The sequence below is a fragment of the Bombus terrestris genome, chromosome 11, assembly GCF_910591885.1.
Source record: "Bombus terrestris chromosome 11, iyBomTerr1.2, whole genome shotgun sequence".
Taxonomy (NCBI): Eukaryota; Metazoa; Arthropoda; class Insecta; order Hymenoptera; family Apidae; genus Bombus; species Bombus terrestris.
The window spans coordinates 5,608,520-5,631,205 of NC_063279.1; the positions used below are offsets into that span (position 1 = coordinate 5,608,520).

At 30.1% G+C, this 22,686-nt stretch overlaps 2 protein-coding genes across 3 annotated transcripts; one reads left to right on the forward strand and one right to left on the reverse strand.

Annotated features, from left to right (window-relative positions):
* The first annotated feature begins 385 nt into the window (after window positions 1-385).
* Window positions 386-6,236, forward strand: LOC100644451 (calcium channel flower). Of its 2 annotated transcripts, XM_003398780.4 has the most exons (6): window positions 391-579; window positions 660-780; window positions 1,105-1,312; window positions 1,551-1,658; window positions 2,186-2,345; window positions 3,179-3,321. In XM_003398780.4, exons 1-5 carry the CDS (start codon window positions 577-579, stop codon window positions 2,307-2,309), a joined length of 564 nt encoding a protein of 187 aa, XP_003398828.1. In that variant the 5' UTR covers window positions 391-576; the 3' UTR covers window positions 2,310-2,345; window positions 3,179-3,321. The 2 variants fall into 2 exon arrangements, with proteins under 2 accessions (XP_003398827.1, XP_003398828.1); XM_003398779.4 differs by lacking the exon at window positions 2,186-2,345 and having other exon boundaries at window positions 386-579; window positions 3,179-6,236.
* Window positions 6,237-8,429: 2,193 nt separating this feature from the next.
* LOC100644650 (adenylate kinase isoenzyme 5) lies at window positions 8,430-21,379 on the reverse strand. The gene is made up of 12 exons (XM_003398781.4): window positions 21,104-21,379; window positions 19,128-19,722; window positions 13,571-13,738; window positions 13,119-13,229; window positions 12,696-12,838; window positions 12,137-12,319; window positions 11,903-12,025; window positions 11,609-11,768; window positions 11,007-11,275; window positions 10,705-10,869; window positions 10,226-10,511; window positions 8,430-9,948 (listed from the first exon to the last, which is right to left on the reverse strand). Exons 2-12 carry the CDS (start codon window positions 19,147-19,149, stop codon window positions 9,689-9,691), a joined length of 1,890 nt encoding a protein of 629 aa, XP_003398829.1. The 5' UTR covers window positions 19,150-19,722; window positions 21,104-21,379; the 3' UTR covers window positions 8,430-9,688.
* Between the last annotated feature and the right edge of the window lie 1,307 nt (window positions 21,380-22,686).

A 22,686-nucleotide genomic window follows, 5' to 3' on the forward strand; every position in this document is an offset into this window, starting at 1 on the left:
ATATTATGAATATTTATTTCATACTGATTGGTAGAAATTTGCTGTAGAGGTTATATTTTATTTTGTAAGTTGGTAATACAAACAGCGCTTAACCCACGATCATATAAACAGGTCTCTCGATATCCATACACTATACCCCAAACCTAGGGAATATTCTAAAATTGAGTCATGAAAAATCAACATGGAAGACAGGAAGTTCTATGCATGCGTGAGATGCCATGAATGTCTCAAATAGGGACAGAGATACTCTACTCATCTCTGTCTATCTCGCAGAACGAGAACTTTGTTGTCTTCCATATTGACTTTTCACAACTCAAAAGAGGGGTGGTTTTCCCTAGCGAGTGTCTAGGTATCATCATAGTTCAGACTCTAGACCTGTTTATATGACCGTCGCAGCTTAACTATAAAGAAGTTCACGTGAGAACTACGTACAAAATCGTTGACAGATATAAGCGCCTCTGCCCACATAATTAAGAAACTCACGGGTCGATTTTCCGTACATCAACATCCTTATAGTACTGTCAGTCTCGTTTGGTCCTGTCAGCTGGTGAAGAAGGGGAGACTGGAACGATAAAAATGGTAAATGTATTTTCAATTACTGAAACTACAATTATTTGGACATATGTTTTTTTTATACTGATAGTTTATTGACTTTTTAGTCGTTCGCCGAGAAAATATCGTCGATTATGCAAAGACCAGGACAGGACCCTGTTGCCAAGGACGATGTACCTTGGTGGATGAAGTATGCTGGACGAGGACTCGGCACCGTGGGTAGTATAAGTATGTTTTGTAACATAACATGTATTGTGAGATATACATCATTATGGAATTAACTTATTGTCATTACTTTCTTTTACAGCAAACTTCTTATATTTTTTAGAATTTACATAAAAAAATGTACATAATAATTCATGTTTTGTATAGACATATACAGTATTAACATACAATATGCATTTATGGTTTGTGATTTTTCTATACTTACAACTAATTATATAGAACTTAAACATCTTAAATCATCTATTGTTATCACTATGAACATTTTTATTACTTATCTTTATATTATTGATACAATAGTTATGTATGATTTTTGTGAATTTGTTATAGTTGCAATTATTCTTGGAGGATGGAATTGTTTATCAATTCTGATGGGTTCGGTAGATTGCCTAATAAGTGGTATGTGGCAAATGGTAGCTGGTTTTATAGTTGCAACAATAGAAGCACCATGTTGCTGTCTATTTATTGATTATGTACAAAACTTAAGTGATTGGGTGGAAAAGAGACCATATTGGAATAGAGCAGCTGGATATTGTATGTAAGTTTAAATTACATTTTTATTGAAATATTTAAGTTATAAATCTATATTTTTTTTCTATAGTGGTGTGTATAGATAATTAAATGAGAATGCATCATAATAGATAAAATTTTAAACCGAGTTTCTTTTATGGCTGGGAGATAGAAGATTAACTATGTTATTGTTATAATATTTTTCTTTCCTTTAATATTAATTTATATTGCTACTGTTTAGACATAATGTATTGTATTATTTTTAGAATGGCAATTCCTTCAGTCCTCCTTTGTTTTGGAATGAGTAGCTTATTTGGCAGTGGTCTGATATTTGCGACAGGTGTAATATATGGACTAATGTCACTTGGGCGAAAGTAAGTTACATCTGTTTAATTTATTATTTTAGGAGATATATCATTCATATTAAAATTACATATATCATACAGATACACTTTTATAGGTATAAACAATTTATACTAATAAGTATATTGCTTTGTTTCAATTCTAAAAAATTAGTATAAATTTTTATACGATTACTTTATTCAGTTAAGGAAATAAATTTTACGGTGTGTTGTTATCATGTGTGCACATGTTATTCGCTTCTGGGTGGAAGACTAATTTTGTTACATTATCTCATATTTGTTTATATTTATGTTTGAATTTGTTGCTATGGTTTTTGGGTACTTTTTATAATACATAAATTAACTAACATAATTTCCATTTCATATTATGAAGTTCCATAAAGTATATATCATTCATACAAAGCAACACAAAATATATCATTTTCCTTTTATTTAACATACATTACAAGCTATGTACTATTAAAATATAATAGTAAAGTATATAATATTTGTTGTATGTAATACTTAATTTTTCGTTACTAATACACTAATCATAACAGAGGAACCAGGCCCGACCCAGCAGGAATGACGTCGGGTGTGAGTTCCCCACAGGGTACTGTACCTCCTACTACAGATCACCATACAACTCTCGTGGAAGATCCTGATGTCTGGAGGCCTACATAAATCATCAAACATTCATTGCACCACTTCTCTAACCAGGCAATAATAAATAAAATTTAATGTCATTTTTACACTTGTAGTTTTCTAGATACCACATTTTTAGATATCACATTACATTTTTAGATTTATGGCTAGATTTTAATGTTATAATTATAATCAATGTATTTGATAATATGAGTTTAATTTATCTAATACATTACAATAATATTGTCATTTCTGTGTGCAATGGTTTTTTTGTTAATTTACTTGAAAAAATTGAATTATTTGATTTAATAATACATGTATTATTTTTATTCTATGTAAGTTAAAACTCATAAATTAATTATGCTGCAATGAAAGGCTTAAATGTGTGTATGCTTAAGCTTAAGAATATTAGTTCATAATTTTAAACAATTATTTACCTATACACAAACGTTCTTTTAATTCTACGAAAATAACACACATAGCTTTGGAAAATACATATTTAGCTTTGGATTTCTTGCATTGGAAACACATGTTTGCTTTGTTCTTATATTTTTGAGATATAGTGTATCACTTATATTAATGAGTTGCATGATATTGCTAGCTTCTTTTACCTATAATTTTATATACATTTGGATTTCAGCACATTATTTTTAATTTTAAATACCATCCCTTAATACTTCTTTGTTAAATACTATTCTTTATGGATAGTATAGGTTCTTTTTAGATATAGTTATAAAATGTTTAAAACAATATTGAAATTTTTACTATAACGTAACATTTTATATTATTAAAGCGTCTTTATAGGTATATGTTTTATAATACAAAATTTATATTTTGTATATACATATAACGACAGTAATAAATAATAATTAAATAAATAAATTAATTAATAATTTATGAATTTTTAGGGCACCACTTCGTGAAATGAGATCAGCAGCGACGAATATCGAGGTTCCTTCATCGAGTATGCAAGCTACACTTGTTGAAAATGCTCAACCAATGAGTTTTACCAATAGACCAGATAGTAATGTTTAAATCCTCAACATTAATTGGCAAAAGAATTCATTTTCTGGTATGAATGGTGATGAATGTTGACTTGGTAAAATATTCAATAATTGAGCCTATGAATATGCATTGTTTGAAGCACTTATTATTTAGTCCTACTAATATCGTAATATTTTATCATCTTCAATTTATGATACTGTAAATTGCTTATATTATTTGTGCTGATATATAGGTGAAGTAGTTAGGTCATTTTTTCCTTTTCATACATAATTTTTAATTTAGTTTCAGTTGTGAACTTCGATATCAATAGAGCATTAGTGATATTAACACATTATTTACTAAACCATTATTATATATATAAAAGTTACATTATTTCAGTTTTTTATTTGAAATAATGCCAAAGTTAAAGACTGCTATAGAAATTATATTCTGATAGTATTCATAGGCTTGATTTCTTGTGCTCCTACTTGTCTATTGTGTGTCATAATGTTCATAAAGAATGAAATTGATGGGGAAAAAATAATCTTACGTTAGTTGATTTTGGATGTAGTTATCTATTTAAATTTTACATTTTAAGTGTAATATTTTGAACTAAAATAACACTTCCAAAATCAAAATATTCTAAGACTTTAAGACGAATCATTTATAAGTTATAGAAGGTGGACGAGTCATAACATGTAAGCTTTATTTTCATTTATTCATGTATTGTATACATATATATGTGGGATAAGTCACATAGTTAGAACAATCCTCCATTTGTTTATTATTTAGAATAAAAAATTAATCTATAAATTAAGAATTGATCTAAATCCAATAATATTGCACTTCATTTTTTTCTAGAAAAACAGCATTATATATATATTTTATATAAATCAATCTTTTATTTTGTGAATGAAATTGGCAATATTTTGCAAAAAGATTATTTTGGATAGATTTTTCTTCAAAATTGATATTTGATGGATGCAAAAACTAATTTATATAAAAAATTAAATATACATGTAATTTAAAAAGAAAGACATTGTTCGACTTCGGTGTATTATTACATTTAACATGAAAAAAAGGAAACAAAAAGATAGATTATGTAACTTTTCTTTTTATTATTTTATCCTATCTTGAATAAAGAAAATATATATGGAAATATAAGTATATGGATTACTTCGTTTATTTTTTCTGCGAAATTATTTGTACATATACATGTATACATACATACATTTGAATTTACTTCGTAATCGTTTCATCCGATATTTATATTTATATATATGGTATCTACTCCCATATGATATTCTTGATTCCAAAACTACCAAACATAATTTTTTGTACCTTCTATATTTTTGTAGCTAAATCTGAATGATATATGACAGAGAGTATTACTGATCAGATGTACTGGTATATTTTAGTATGTATAATACAGTTTTGTTCAAAATTACAAAATTGTAAATATATAATATTCTGATTATTTCGATAATGTTTATATCAGATTTTATTCTATTCAAAATTGTTTTAATCAGAATCAGATGTATCAATGACTTCCTCATTTTTATAGACATTTTGAACTTCTTTCCCTCTTCAATCCATATCATGTATTTTTAATCGAATAAGCATTTATTTCTTAATCAAACTGTCAAATTACTCGACCATTATCTCTCCCTACATTCCCATTTTTTAATTAATTTATTTATTAAGTATACAAGACTAGAAATATTTAACTAGGTACCAACTTTTTAAATCTTTGATGATTTTAGTGTTGCGTTTGCCAAATAAATTCAGTTTAAATCCACTTCTAGACGTATGTAAATTATTGTATTTATATAGTGCGTATTATAAAGTTACTGTTTATTGTGATTTTCGTATAGCATTTTATTGTGATTGTTTATAATTAAGCAAACTTTTAGTAATTTATGTTCATATATGATAAATAATATACTATATCATACGCAATGTTAATTAGCATGCATTAAAAGAAATAGGAGCATATTATGTAATTTGATTATATCACATGTAGTTTCTGTACTCAATCTGAATCGAACATTTCCGACTTTCATATTTTATCATCTATGATTTATTTTAAAATTACAAAATGCTTCTTTTAAATTTAAATTACGTATTTTAAAAAATATAATAAAACCAGGGTATACTTACCTTGATAACATCATTAGTGTCAAATATTTTTATGTAATGTTTAATAGGAAAAAAAATGATATAAAGGATGTATGATATTAATGAGAGATTAAATTAGAAGCAAATATTCGGCGCTAAGTAATTTTATTTTGCTTTCATTGCATAAATTTTGAAGAATATTTAGTGTTTACACAATGAGAGATGATACTTGAGCAAATTCAACATGAAGAAAATAATATAAAAAGGGAGAAAAATGTTAAAATAAATTTTCAAATGAATGATGTATAAAATATACGATAAGTTACATAAGGCATTTTATTGTTGTTATTGGTAGGACAGGAATATATTTATAATAATTTTCTGTCATAAGGAAATGTGTTCAAAAGTATATGTCGCATGCGTATTTGACCAACTATTATTGAGAAGGATTAAACATTTACAGTAACATACATAATTTGCTATATAGGTTAGTGGATTATGAATAAATTTTAAGAGTACATACTGTCTTCGAAATATACAAAAATATACATATGTAGATATTCAACTTCCATTAAATAGAAACCCAATTGAAATATTTATAATGCTTAATGCACTATCACGATTTCAAACCAATATGATATGTATACACGGAAGGAGATAGACTTATTTTAAACATATATCTATTTAATTAAAAATATCCTGTTATAAATATGTTTAATTTTTGGAGTAGAAATTTATAAATAAAAGGTTCGGATATACACCGCTATGTATGTATTACATTAATAATTACATGAATAAATTAATAGGCTTGATTATTCGTTACATACATGTATAGTAAAATTGTCAATAAATATTAAAATTACATTAGAAGTATTATATTTGAGTAATTTTAACTAAAGTGGTAAAATTTACTATAACTAAACCTTTTAAATTTCATTCTTATAATTCTTTTCTTTCAACAGTATTACTTATTTATTATATTTACAAGATTCTGTTTTTAAAAATCGCGTTTTTATTTTAGTAAGTAAATTGTAAGTAAATTGTCAACCAATCATAAAGAAGGATTTGATGTGACCAATGAAAGTATTCAACAAATTTCGTAAGTTATTCATTGTTTATACATTTTGTTCAAACGTGTGGAAATTCATATTATTTTATAAACGTACGATTAAATAAATTTTTTATTACTCAAGAGATTTAATTGATACAGTGTTCCTTTATGAAATAGATAAATGACGGTGTAGGGTAAAATTCGCACTCAATTTAATTTAGTTAGTTTAGTTATGGTACGTGGAATAAATAACACGATAACGATATTGTGTAAAATTTCAGTGCATTTGTTTATTATCTCAATATTTGTCCAAAAAGACATCGATATATATATAGCAATAATCTAAATAATATAGAACATTATACAACTTTTATATTTTTATACTTTATCGTTGAAAAAACGGACAATGATATTGTTATTTATAAAATATTATCATATTAATTTAATATCAATTAAAAATTACAATTTATACGTATAGAAACGAATGCTGAATGTGAGTGTTTGTAGTACGATTCAATGTGCTTTGTCTCGAAAAAATTCCAATAAAATCAAATCGTAAAGGTAAGGCAAAACATAAAAAACTGTTCTATATAATAAATAATATAAATTATAATTTAAATATTCTAAATAAAAGATGATTTTAACGTTAATCTATATTGATTTATACAATTTATATAAATCCGCCCGCGGACTCAGTTGTATATTATATGAAACTTTGTTCAGATTTATATGTATATTTATAAATTATGTCATTTAATTGCAAGGTTTTTACAATGCATTTAATTGCACATTATGTCACAGCAATGACATTTTATCCGACAAATTTTAAATAAATAAATTTTGATAAAGCTATAAGTTCAAGACATTAAGTAATTTCTATTTTTCGTACTATTGTTCTTATGATATTGTTTTTTACAGGATGTCCCACAAGTTTTTGTACAAACATTGCCGGTGTCCTAGATTCTAAATTTTCAGTGAAAATAAAAGGAAAAGAAGAAGGATGCACTTGAGATGCATCCTGTAAGTACGTTTATGATCACTATCTGTGATACAATTAACTAATGAAACGAAATAAACATATACTGTACATAATATTTTTTATTTATAGTGCTAGTATAGTGTATTTGTTAAATATCTCACGGGACACCAGCATCTATGTAAGTATTTCTAAATTTATCCTAAAGAGTTGTGGTTAACTACAACTGTTTCAATATACATATGAATCTTTTTGAAACGTTTTTTGTACTTCGTGTAGAAAACAGTTTGTCACCTGATTTAAGTAGATCTACTTTCTGCATGCGTTTAAAAAGCCATTGTTTATTTACAGTTATTTGTCATATCAAAATTTGTCACGATTTGTCATATCATATTTCTGTATACATATTTTTTAATTGCATTATTATCTGCGTTATCTTACGTATTTACTACCTGCATAATTTTTTAATATTTGGACTAATATCTCTATATCATAATTCGTAATGCAAATACTTTAAAACGCACGCATAAAAGAAGATTTTATTTTAATAAGGCCAATAAGCACATTTATAGTGAGGTATCTAATGTTTTATTACGTATAATGTATAAATCCCTGTGATATGAAATATTAGAATGTAAAAACTAGACTACTTAATTATTTATTTAATAATCAGGAGCGATTTGAAGATTTTAGTTTTATTCCTTTATGAAAGAAAATAATTTCAATAATGAAGAATAATTTAAAATTGCTTCATTCATTTTTTTTGTACGTATTCCAGTCTCGTACATAAACCAGTCCAATATTATATAAATAAAACGAAGAAAATGATTGATTTTTCGTTGAAACATTTTCCATTTATGTGGAATACGGCTGGAAGTACATAGAAAGAAAATAAATTAATATAAAACAGAAATTCGCGTAAATAAATAATGGTAAATAATAATGTTAAAGAAATTTTATTTGTGAATACTAAACATAAAAATAAATTATCAAGAAATAATTAAAGAAGCTGTTCAAACTAGGTGAAAAAAACGGTTATATTAATATTTTATTAGAATATACAATTATTAAATGTTCTTTAATTAGAATTAACTTATTGATATCTTATCGTGCTTACTATGAGTACCGTTTAGAGTAATAGAAACACGGATAATATTATTCCATCCAAAAGTCCGAAACTAAATTCTTTTTCTACGTAATATGTGCTTGTATCAAGAGCCGTTTAATTTCTTTTGATAACAGTTCAACGTACCAGCTACTGATCCGTAGTTATTAAATTTGCATAATTTGGTTCAACTTTCATTAGAGTTAAATTTTCATTTACACTCTTGAAATATCTGTTTTCTAGAGTTCCATAAAAATCTTATTTTTATAATCGTGTTTTATTAGAAACGAACGATATTAAATACTTTATTTCGTTATCAGTCTCGCTTGATGTAAGTACTTACTGTCTGTAATGTTCAGGTAAAAAAGAATAAGAAAAACAAGAAAGAAAAACATACGTATTTCATATTACACTTAAACGTATCGTATACAACTATTTAGTCTCGAAACCTCGATATTTGAATACGAGTATCTTACTCTATATGTATACATTTGCGTATCTAATTTTGCGTTTGGCTTTCCTCTTAAATTCATCGTTTAATCCTATGTAAGTCGTAATGGTCTTAAGGCACGATGCGAATGTATTATTACGTAAGTGGGCTGTTCCCAGATTTTCCTGACAAACTGGGATTATTGAAAATACGCAAGAAATATAGTACGAAATTGAGTTGAAACTGTTTTGTTGGAAAATTATAAGTTCATATTGAACACAACATGAATCAAGTAACGATTTTTCATTGCTATTTTACATTATGTTTTTCTGTTTTAAAACGATCCCGTTTAATGGACTCTTAATTAGCAAGTTCTGAATTTCGTTTAAAGACTCTTGTAATGTAATGTTTACGCATTTATTGAAACTTATCTATGGTATTGAAGTCTTTCTTCTATCATGGCAAAGCGTTCATAAACAAAAACTTCATATAATAACTTCTTCTTATTTTCTCTAGTAAATTATACTTTTCCAGTTTATCAGGTAACGCCGAAAAATTTCGATACAGTATTATTATAATACGTATAGTATACTACTTATATGTATGTTTATCAGAGAGGAACTTCGAGTGTTCGTTTAATTTCGTGATCATTGACGTGATCGATTAAATTTATAAAAAGATAGAACGATATTAAAAATATTCTTTTCTCCTTTTTAATTTTTCGTTCGAACGACGATCTTACACATGTTTTTAACTACATGTGTAAATTTTGTTGGTAACCTTCGACCTCGTTGTACATCTTCCTCACTGCATCTTTGGTGTTGTTCGGCAAATAATTTTGTACTGCCGGTGCAACTTTGTTATTGCTTGATATAATTCCGTTGGCCAGATGTGCAACACCATTTTGCAACATATGTGCGGTACCATTCGCAATACCGTTTTGCATACGAGCAGCACCGTTTTTTTGAACTTGTCTGGCGGTATTCTTTAATCCATTTGCGATTCGTACTGCACCTGCCAATAGAAATTTTGATTAAATCTTATTCTTGTCTTTTGTTTTCAGTAATTATGTTCCATTAAAAATTAACTTATTTATTATCAAACTGCGAATGTTTCTATAACTTCATATTTTTGTAAACGTAATTAAAAATGGAATCTAAGCAGAGATTAGCAACCATTAAATATTATATAAACGTATAAACATTTGCAGTGTATATATTATACATATGTACTTAGGTATAAGTAAAGTAAAATAAGAGAGAGAGAGAGAGAAAGAGAAAATGTAGGTTACCCTGTATGCTGCGTATTCCATTCATATTTTTCGTAGCATTAACCGCTTGCTCGACATTTAATTTACCATCGGTTATCTGCTTAGAAACACCGTTTGATATGATCGATTGATCCCTATTATTAAGAACAACTGTATTTAATTTCTCATTGTTTCCATTTTCTTGTACCATCTGTGGTTCAGGATTATGTAGATCATTTTCTTCTTTGCGACGCGTTTGCGTCATTAATTGATAAAGTGCGGCCGCGAATTCTTGTTGCACGCTTGGTACGTCCGTATCGCCATCAATCTGTATTGAAAACGATTTCACATTTTAGTATTACTACACTCGTACTATCTTGATTAATTTAATATTAATTTTATATAAAATTATATATTTCTTTATACCTATCTAATGTCAAATTTTTATTGTATTATTGGTATTGTTGTATTATATTGTCTGTATCACAAGAGAGCAAGAATTGTTTTCGGATTACACTTACAATCGTTAAGCGATTTTCGTTATCCAGGGTTTTTAACATAGGTAAAGATACTTCGCGAAAGAGTTCCAGCCTCTTTCTAAATGCAGATACGTTATCATCTATCCTTCCTCTGCCAAGTTGTAGTTTCGAGCAATCTAATAATACTAACGGTGGCTGCTGGCCAAACTAAAAAGTTGAGAAATAATATTGGATATATTTGTTAAACTTGGATAAAATTGTAAAAACATGAGAAAAGATGTATTGTGTACACCGTTGTGCATTTATTATCAAACTGTATGTATATATGGGCCATTGTAAATTACCTTATTCTCAAATTCTTGCACTTGATTCAAGTCCCTCGGATAGCCATCTATTACTATGCCATCCGTGTCGCGATTTAGCATAATCTGCTGCTCTACTACTTGCATGACGATGTCTTGTGGCACCGTTTCTCCGGAGACGATAGCATCGTTGACAATAGTATTTGACGATGCCATCGCTCTAAGCAAACCACCGATGCTAATTTGGACCCAGCCTGGCATATTGCGAACAGCTTGAGTGCATAAATTTTCTTTGTTGCTTCCTGGGCCACCTAGTAAAATAAAAATACCACTCTTAAGTGCTTGTAACGTTTTATTAAATTTCTTTGATTAATTCGTTCGTTAACGTAGCTCTGATATAATTAGTTTTAGTAAGTTTTTATTTTTAAGCTCTATATGCTATACTCCTGAAACCTTTGTGCTCAAATCCTACGTGTTCTAACAAGTAGAAAGAAATCATGCATACCGAAAAACCATTCTTCCATTTGACCGATTAAATTAACAACAATTTGGCAAATTTAAGAAATTTGTTAAGGCTAAAAAAATAATACGATCGGATCTAGAATGATTCAAGGAACGATTTCGTAAGGTGTACTTTTTCTTACCTATAACCCAGATGAACGCGGGTAATCCTTTTCTAGACTTGATCGCGGTTTTTATGGGTTTCACATTCACCTCGACAGGTATTTGCGTTAGCTGAGCCAACACTTCTTCCATAGGAGATGATGATTTTGGAATAGATTCTTTCCTCCTCTCGACTTCTACCTGTAATTTCAATATTCTACGTTGGACAGCTTGAATATTAACATTTTCACGGACGAATTTATCAAGCGTTTAGCAAAAGGGATCATAAGCCAGAGAATAAATACATATCACCGGTTCGAAACATAGAATCTTACTTCTGTCTTTAATGGTTGAGAAGCATTCTTTCCTTGTATTTCATCGTTTGACAAACCGAGAATTTTGAAAACCGCTTCACGAAAATCGACGTAAACCTCGCTCGGATTTCTTTCTCCGTTTATCTGTAATTACCACAAGCGATAATCAGATAATCCTTTAACGATTATCAAGCGTTCAGGAAATGAGATCAACATCAAGTTTCAAAAAGTATGTAGAAATATTCGCTTGCTTACCTCTAGCAACATTCCACTTTGATCGAAATATTCAGCGACGGGCATAACGTTTCTATAAAAATTATAAAGTTCCATTCTTGCTAGCTCGATCACTACTTGTCCAAGTTGTGCACCAAAATCAATTTGTCTTTCGAGAATCTCTTGTCTCCAGGACACGAGGATCACGCCGTTTACAATTTTAATCTGTAAATGTAGCAATTATTTTTGGATCTCTTTATAACATAAAGCACCATTTTTCCTTTCTTAATGTAACAGTTTTAACGAAGTGTCGCGGAAGCTATTCTATAAAACTTATGACACGATTAATTGTAACATTCAAACATGATCCTCAAAGGAGATCGATTTCTTTTCTACAAACGGGAGTTCAGAAATATTATGAAAGAATCAATCGAAGAGAGTGTCCTAATTTGGTGATCGATTTTTGTCCTCTATCTGCTTCGTGCATGTTTCAATATATGTTTTGCTTACATATCTTATTTAAGAATTTGATCCGGATTATTGTTTCTGTCGTTAGAAGAGGCGTTTTCGAATCAAAATATATCTATATAAAAATACTTACTTTTTCAGCATATTCTACTACGTCGCGCATATTACGTGGATAACCACTAACAAGAAAGACTTTGGAACCTGGAGACATTTTGATTTCCAGCATAAGAACTTCCGCAACTGTTTTACTGCTAAGTTGTCCGAAATCTTGCATATCTGCCGTAAAAGTAATATATCAACAATAGGATATTTATATATAGGATATAATAAATAAAAACTATTAATACAATAATATACTAATATCGCTTGATTCGCAAAATTCTGTTTTCATCTATCTTACGGGCTTTCATTAGCAATAAAATCATTATAACAATATATTCATTATCAATTTTATTTAGTAATTGTTACATCACTAATATTTATTAATTTACGTGTATAGTAATTATCTATAATTTCTCACTTAATGATCTACTTTACAAATAACGTGTCTCCATACCATTTCCAAGAGCGTATTGTTGAAGGAGATCCATCATGTTGATATGCGTTATACCCTTTTTCTCTTGCATCAAATTATCACAATGTGTCACCTTTCCACTACCAGGTCCACCTGAAGATTGAAAGTTGTATCATGATATAGAAGAAATGATAAAGCACCATTTTGCACTATAAACAAATATGGTACTTTGCACGAACAGCAGTTAAAACGCTGGCAGCATTTTACGATAATAATTAAATTAACGGAAACTTTCTTATGTCAAAGTTTGTTAAAACGTAAAAATGGGTAACAATTTTTTACATTAAACTTTGCATTAAAAAGAGTTGTCCTAATCCAAAAGTTAATTCAGATTCTTATTTTTAACTTCATCCGAGAATCATGTACGCAAGGTACGTGAAAGCAATTCAAACACTTTGCTCTTATTTTTCAATTGAATTGTATATGATACGAACCAAGCACAAATATGACAGGCACTTTTGGAACTTCGAATTTAACTGCACCAACGTTCTGTTGTGGAAAATATCCGCTTGGGGGGGTTGACAAGAGGCCAGCCTCTCCTCGCCATTTCCCCGCGCTTCGAGCATCAGCTTCCTCGAACACCTGCGATCCATTTTGTTGATCTGCGACCAAATTTTTCGTTAAATAACTTGAAGTCGATCGTTAAACTGGATTATTATCGGTTGAAATTATAAACTAAGTACTATAAGTTTGGAGAATGATCGGTTTATTCTTTAGCCGTTTTGATGTTCAATTAAAACTTTTTAGTAACCTTTCGTATTGGCTTGGCAACTAAGTATTGCGGATTTTGTCATTAGGTGGTAATTAATGGTTAATTGCTTATTGCAAAAGCAATTTTCGTAGATTCTGATCAATTTTAATGTCAATTTAAATCTACCTTCTGTTCTTTACACTTTTCTTTGTCGATTACCTGTTAACTTTACGTTAACTGTGATATTATTTTGTAAAATGTATTGTATTGAAAATTATTATATTTAGCAAGTGATGATGTACTGCGAAGAACATGCTGTTAGAAAAATTATCTATCTACACAATGTCGTAACGTTCAATTTTTACATTGCATGCGCTACGTAATGTTGCGTGACAATTTATAACACCAGGTGCAGCTGCGCTTATGTACATTTAATTCAAATATTAATGATTTCGAAGCATTGTCTTCATTAGATTAAAAGGTCTCCAACACCTTTGTTTGTCTCTTCCTTTTATGAAATTTCCTTTATCTCTTGGTTTCCGCTTCGGAAGAAAACGAACGATTATAATGATCATATACATATTAGCCACCCTTGGTTTCTTTATATTTTTCGACAATCTTTTCTAATTTTAGTAATTTATCAGGCACCATTGAGATTCTTTTCATTCAAATACAAACACTGCTACGATCTTAGTTGATAAACGAAATAAAAATGCATCAGCGAGTAAAAATATAGGTATAAACAAAAATTAAACAAAAATATATTAAAGAGAGATTCTAATAGAAAAATGTTAAATACGATAATTTTTTAACAATTTCTAAACATTATTTAATGAACTATGAAAGTATGACAATTGTTGTTAACGATTGTGATATGAAAACAATTTTTCCTTTCTTAAATACCAATATTTTATAATATCTGATCTTAGCTAAAGTTTTGTATGTTACTACATTACTATTGTACAGTGTTTAATTTATTCATAAATGTTTTAACTCGATCACATAGGCACAGATCATACACGATATACATATATGCTTGTACATATAGAATGAATTATTCATATATGAGTTTATACTTCTATTAATTATTTACCTACATCTATAGAAATTTCAATAGCTTAACGAAGAACTGTCAGTTTAATTCCAGAAAAGATACTACAAGAAATGAATAGATACTAAAAGAAACTACAAGAAATGAATTGTTTAGACAGAGATTTATTTTGACAAACGATAGATATGATTTTACTTAACAAAAAATATTTCATCGTTGAACAAAATTGTGTGAAACAAATATTCAGTAGCTTTATTTTTTTTTTTTTTAATTAAATATTTTAATCAAATTTTGCAATCTTTAGTCGTTAAATTAAATACACCACTGTGGAATAATATATAATGTTATTAATTATTCAATCATTCAAAGAGGGAACTATGTGATATTAACCGTTAAAACCGAATGAGATCGAGGAACGATCTTTGATCAAGATCTTTATAATTCTTCAATTTGATCGTTCAATAAAAAATCCGAAAAATAAAAAGTCATCGCCGCGATTGCCGTCACGTTTGCGCGTCCAATTTTTCGCGTAATTTACACGAGCGTTTTGCACTAATTTGCCGCTTTTCGCGTCAAAAAATCGCTCGAATCGCGTTCCGCGTGAACTGCTTCATATAAATCCACGCTATTCTAAAATGTGACGACAAATTGGCGCGACGGTGACGCTGTCGCAAATCGCTCGTCTCCACCGTGCCTGTAGGTATCGTAGCTTTTGGTATATACGTATAATATCTATGTATACGTATAAGATCTATGAAACTGAAAACATTTGCACATTCTTGTATGTAATCGAAATCATTTGAATGCCTTTACGTCAACTGTGAAATTTATCATGACCGAACACCGTGTCACGGTGTAACGTTACTTCCACGATATCGATTAAACTGTATACGTAAACTGTGTATAAACTGTGTTCTTGCGGTCTCCTTTCGATTGTAGAGAAACAGGTCTAACGTTGAAGCATCTACGTGTCCATAAAGGAAAGAAACACACGTTACTGCTGTACACGTGGAACGATGTGTTTCTGTGAAAAAGGTGGCCACACATAATGATCGGAGGTCGTACATTAAAAATTATGTGCAAGACTATAAGATTTTAATAAAGCAGATTCGCATGATCGCATAGTTGCCTTCAATAAACATTTTAATTCATTTTGCAATAAGTGTAATTTGATGATGATATTTTAAAGTATGTTTTAACGTATCAATTTTCGTATACGGGGATGTGTATTTCAACAAATTAAGCCGAGTTTAGTCTTATAGTAATCGTAATGTTATATTCAGGTAATTTTGTTATTATTTTCAATGATAACTAGTAGCAGCCGGCACTATATCAAATAATATACGCGATGAAAGAACGATATCTTACTGTTGCTTTATAATCTTTGTGATAAGAATCGCTAATAAAAGGCCAATCGTAATAACTGGCAACGTCCTTTCACGGTATTTCACAATCGTGGTTTTAATCGTAGATATAAAAAAAAAAGAAAGATATAAAAGATTATGTTTAAGATTTGATTCTCATCTTACTGTTTCCTTTACGAAGAAAGGGGTATAAACACTGACTAGCTAACGACAAACGTCATGAACTTATTTGCAATATTGATTTCGTTACGTGACTCATGCCTATAGAAATTTCTTTGTTGCCATCGAGCTATTCATTTCTACGTAAACTATTAACTTTGCGGTAAACGAATTCTCGAAGAGAATATGATACAAAGGAACCATTGTAAACGAAACAAGCATATCTCCTTTTCTCGTTAACCATATATACAAAGAAAGTGTTGATTAATCTCGGAAGAAGATTAGATCGCAGTTGCTATTTTCCTTAAAGATGAGTTTCAATCTCAAAAGAGTAGTGAAATCTTAAGACAGAATTTATGCCATTTCATATTTTTATAAACATAACTAAACAAAATCTAAGTAGAGGTGCGTTCCATCCTTTAAGTACTATAACGATTTCTATACTTAAAATATTTTATATATTTTTTTACATTCACTCTTTCCATCTTTAAATTTCCTATAAATGTACAAACATCCGTAGCACGTTAATTATATACATTAAAATTCTTATTAAGATTTGTTGAATTATAGATTCGTTTATTCGTTTAAAAATTCCACAAAATTTTCATTTACATTGAAACCGTGAAAAATCTCTTTGTGTCGTAAAGCTTACGAGAAGGAATGGTAAACTGAAAACAATGGAATATTTCGTGTACATGTTCTGCGCGCTTGTTAATACATTTTGTAAATTTCCAAACGTGTTTCTATTTTATCGTCTTACATAATTTAAGAGATACGTCGAATTTGTGATAAAAACGGATTTCTGGTTTTCTTTTGGGAAATCGCTGGAAGACTTATTGATCGAGTAACATGTGTAATGTCAAGTACAAGGTATATATGGGTCACGCGTGTGTCTCGTTCACATTTGTGTCTTAATATTAAAAGCGAAACAAGAAACATTCTCGCAATATATATCGTTATTTCACAGTTTTTCCTCTCGAAAATACCGTTTTACGTTCTATATATATATAAGAAAGATTTTCTATAAAAACCCTACAAAGTATAATCTTCTTTATGATTAACAGTATAAATATAAGAGAGATATGAATCATCGCAACTAATATATCATTAGACATTCCACTTCTCCGTCTGCTTTCTAATATCGTCTTTCAGGTTTTCAAATAAATTTCATTAACATTTTTTGTTTCATATTTTTAAACACGATTGTCTTTCTCTAACCTTTTTAATCTTTTAATCTTTAAAAATATGAGAGAAGAAATTCTAATTGATTATCTATAGTTTCTTATTAGTAAGTCAAAAGTTAATATTGTCGTTTGTACTGCTTAGTAACACTGCTCCTCGTACTTCATTTTCCTCTTTGTTTCTTCCAGATGCTATCACGAATAAATCGTGCTGTCTATTAAATGTTTCTCGATTTTTGTTTGCATCCCTGTCCAGTTTGAATGTTTGTTACCTTTCGTGTATTCACTTTCACAACTTTTTTCTCTGTTGACTCTATTCTATCACTAGCGCTCGATATTTCACTTATCTTTGTTCTTTCACCGACGGTGCCAAGTTCACTAACTAACAGTATTTTATTATTCAGGTATATTTATTTCTGAATTTTCATTTTACACTTGTTTACTTGTGACTGAAGAGCCTGAAGAGCCTCCAGCTGGCTACTGACTGTGAACGATATTTATTATCCAAAGTATTGCTCGCGTATACCACACAGAGATATTAATCGCGACGATATTATCTCAAGATTTAACTTCGATCGATCGTTTCGGTTGATACTGTCATTAAAAATAAATCGAGTCTCGGTCTACAGCCAATTTCGACGTTTCAATATTTACGCGAGAATTTGACTTTACAATGCCTTGAGATGCTAAAAATAAGGAGATACTAAAACACTAGTTGGACTTAGAGATATGAAAGCTTCATTTCTATCGATTCTGACGAGTTCATACATCCGACGATCAAACGTTTAACGTCACCTAACGCTAACCGTGTCTTCTGATAAACATGAAAAAAAGAAGGAAAGAAACTAGGAAGTGAAACACCTCGTAAACACTTAATTTTACATAAATTTCAGTAAGAAATTATTATAATAAATTTCACGCGTGACGTGTATTCTTTAAATTATGTCAAAGACGATCGTCGTCACTGATTTTTTTAATTAATAAATCTATAACGTTATGTATAGTATATACACTGTAGTATTATGCTAAACGAAAGCTTATCTTTAAATGAAGATAATGTTATCATTCGTTATTATTTGTTTACCATTAGCATGCGATAATATTTTGCAACATAAACCATCGATAAGAAATATCAATTCACATGTACAGAAGATTTTATGATCTAATCAATACCTATTTGCATTTCAATCCGATAGTGTTGATATTTATCGTTCTCGTTATAGTTTTGATATTTGCCATTTACGAAATGCAAATATGTATTTTTTATTTAACTTTTCAGCGTCTCTGATAACGAAAGCTCTTTCACAGTGTAATAAAACGAAATTCATTCGGAACGAATGGTTCCAAAGATATTGTTATCTCCTCATCCTCGGGATTTCCTATTTCCCATTTCCCATTCCAGCTTTCCGGTATCACGTACAGATAATTTTCATAAGAGATAAATATTAACAATTGCGTTACGCATGATGACGTTTAGTTCGTGAAATATATAGCACTACATTCTAAAGTACAATAGTATCAATGATATTTTCAACGAATACTTACCAGTGTCCAGGCAGATGCCCATAGTAGGTCGTTCGAAGGATGCCAAGATCCTGCCACGGCCATTTACTCACATGCTTCCAACTAACTAATTCACTTTTTCTGACACGTTCCCTCGAGAACCAAGTACCACAGGCAACAATTTCCTTCTCACATTAAGAACTCTTTTGTTCACAACGTTTTCGTCGATACTTCTTCTTTCTTCGATTCGAACTACTCGAACTATTAACCGAGTTTTTTCACTTTTCATAAACGGTTGCGAATAAACTTCTATGATACTTCCTCGTCAGGAGTATCCAGTAGATGTCCTTACAGACGAATAAGATCGATCAAATGAGATTTATGATCACAGTCCAATAGATCGGTATCCAAAAGCAGGAGAAGGCTCAATTCGTAAAGTTTCCCTCGATGGTCGATTAAATCCCCGTAGTTTCCTTAGGAAAATCTTCAGAACGATGGTCAGTAGTAACACCATCCACATCGAGTCGATAATTTTTCGTTCAGCGTATGAGATGCGACGCACGTTGTTTCATGAGTTTATCAGAGGGCACGTCCATCTTTAGCAAGAATCACTTTCAACAGTGAACTATCCAAGAATCTGTAATACAAATAATCAGCAACGTTCGTTAACCCTTCGCAAGAATTTTGCTTGCTTATAAAGAGTTCTAGGAGTTATAATCGATTTATATTTCTTACTTCAACTTGGGCTAACTATCGAATCATAGGTAGACCGTAGATCTTTATATAATTGTTTAGAAATTTATAGAAAATATAAATTTATAAAATTGCGAGGAAAATAGAAATTGGCAATAAAGCGTGGTTTAAATAGAGATCAATTTAATATTTAATACGTATCGATTAAGTACCACTTATTTTATATATTCTGTTACCATGGAAATTTAAATTCATTCCAACGATATCGTTGAACCTTTGCTTTTTATTTTTCAATAATTCCACTTTTTAAAATTCCACCGATTTGCAATACCGCCTTTGAAATTAGAATTTTTCTTTGAAAGTGCATTTCATTTCAACGTAATTCTTTTGCCAATATTTCCACTTATAGTCGCTAGATTATTTCAATGTCGAATCGATTAATAGCAATTACTTGATAATGTGCATAGTGTTCATGCGTATATATTCACACTTTTAATTTTATTCGAGAGTTCAGAAAACAATATAGGAATGAAAGGAACTAAAAACAAGAAGCTCGGAGCTCTCTAAACATAAATTTCTATCCAAGTTTCCGCTTTACTGTCAATTTTCTACAGAAATAAGCATTTGCACAAGAGCCTACAATTTAGCAAGATGTAACAGAGTGATAAATAAAATAAAATTTGAAATACGTATAGTGGCCGTAGTTTAACCTCAAATTTCCACGTTATAGAGAATTAAACTAAAACATTAAACGTATTAAATAAATAAAATAATTTCATATTCATTTTAGTTCATATCGATACTGTATATTATTCGTATGATAGGGATTAGTCAATTTGTAAGCATCTATGTAATACAAATGAAACTTAGTTTCATCGCTGTAGGATAAACCCTGTAACCTTTAAAATTATAATTTATTTTCCATTTGTTATTCCATTAAAGAATGACTCCCCCCCTCTTTCTGAACTTCTATCAAAACTGTCAAGCAATCAGACAAAAATAAAGTCCTCGTGAAAGAACGATCAAGCGAATCTCTAACTGACAATGCACAGAGAATCGTGGGTTTTTCGAAGTATTTTCGATTAAAACATATAACATCCACGGTCGTGTTCCATCAAAGAAACATCGATTGAGTAATCTTCCAGGAAAGTGAGGCCACGCGACAAAACGGATCACCGCCACACGATTCTACTCTTTGTTCGAATAAATTCTAAACCTTTCGCGAATCTCTCTCGATTCTTTCATTCTCTTCAAAAATTTATCGAAGAGGACACGACGTAAGATCACCAAAATACCAGTCACTAATTACAACCGCACAAACTTACATAATAAATGTCTCTGCGGGAAAACTGTTTCTTCTTAGATTACTAGAAAACTTGTCCTTTTACGTTTTATAACGATGTCGAGCCGTTCGAGAACTCTGTCTATCGTTGTGTATCGAGAAAAAGGAAACGTGGTCTCAGCGACGAAAAACACAGCTGACACACGAGGCTTTCGGAACGGAACTTTCACGAGCAGAGGTTTTCTAGTCGCGGCGTGATAACACTGTAATGGATTGTTAGAAACGACTAGAGGTCGTAGCAAGAGTCAATCGTCACCATAGATACGCCCATGCGCACCTAATCCTTTTTCCACCACTGTCCGATACATACATGTGTTTTGCATACGTCTGAGTTAATGGCCCCGCTTTTTGCGTTGGTTACAATGTACGAAAGTGTGCGTCGGTGAGTTGCAGGTTCAATGTCAAGTTCTTGCCGAGCAGATAGTTCTCGAACGAGTGAATTAGCCATTGGCAAATTAATTAACCCCGCCATATTGTTATAGCGTTTTTAATCTTTTATATAGCGAATTATGTAATTTAACTGTTTCTCTCATTTGCCGTTTGGTAAACCAATCGAAGTTTGTTTTTGACACGGGTGACAGGATTTTAAAGGGTCTTTAAAATAAAGTAGAATTCTTCTTAACCGATGACTTATGAGACTGAATCTAAGTGTTCTGTAAGTTATTTGTCACGCGTGATTTCACGTTTCACTCGTATGTCGATAATTTTTTTTTTAAATATTAATAGTCCTTCTCTCGGTTGAAAGTAAAAGTTGAGGCATACAGAACTCGGGGACTACAGCAGGATTAATTTAAAAATATTTGCCGTATGTTATTTACAGAAAAATTCAAATATAACGAAGATAACGTCTAACCTAATCACGTAATTATCTCGATTTAATCTCGCTATGTTCTGTATGGCATTTTTAAAATGCAATCGTGTCCTTCTATTATTAAAAAATTCCTTAGTTCCAAGGAAAATATGAAAGAATCATTGTTTATCTCTCGTTTCTAGAGGAAATGAATTGCAAAGAATCGTTTGTGGAAAGTTTATGGAAAGAAATAAAATGTTATTAGTTTGATACACGTGATGCGTATAAAACTTTTTTTATTGTTAAATGATTTAACATCGTTACGTATGTAGGTTTATATATTATATCTGTACAAATAGGTCCTTATTTTCAAAGTAATAAACGCACGTACATTGTGGCTGTAATCTTTCGACAGTCACATATTACATGTGTATTTGATGTATACATACGTAGTATTTGTTGTCTGCCTTATGCGGTGTATTTCTACTGCATGACTACCGTCGGCGTTCGTGTTTCTTCGTTACCTATAATTCACTTTCTTCGTGTCTTACAATATGTATCAAAAATGAAAAGCTTATTTTTGGAAACCACTAAATTAAATAAATGATCACGTGTTAGATTTATTTTATAAATTATGGTAAAACTGATTCTGTGAAAGGTGCAAAACAGTGTGTTATAAAAATGAAGAAAACTTTCTCGTACTTTGGAGATGATATTTAAAACGCTTTAAATTCCACAGTTGTTTAAACAGATATATCAGAATTTATTTCTCCGGT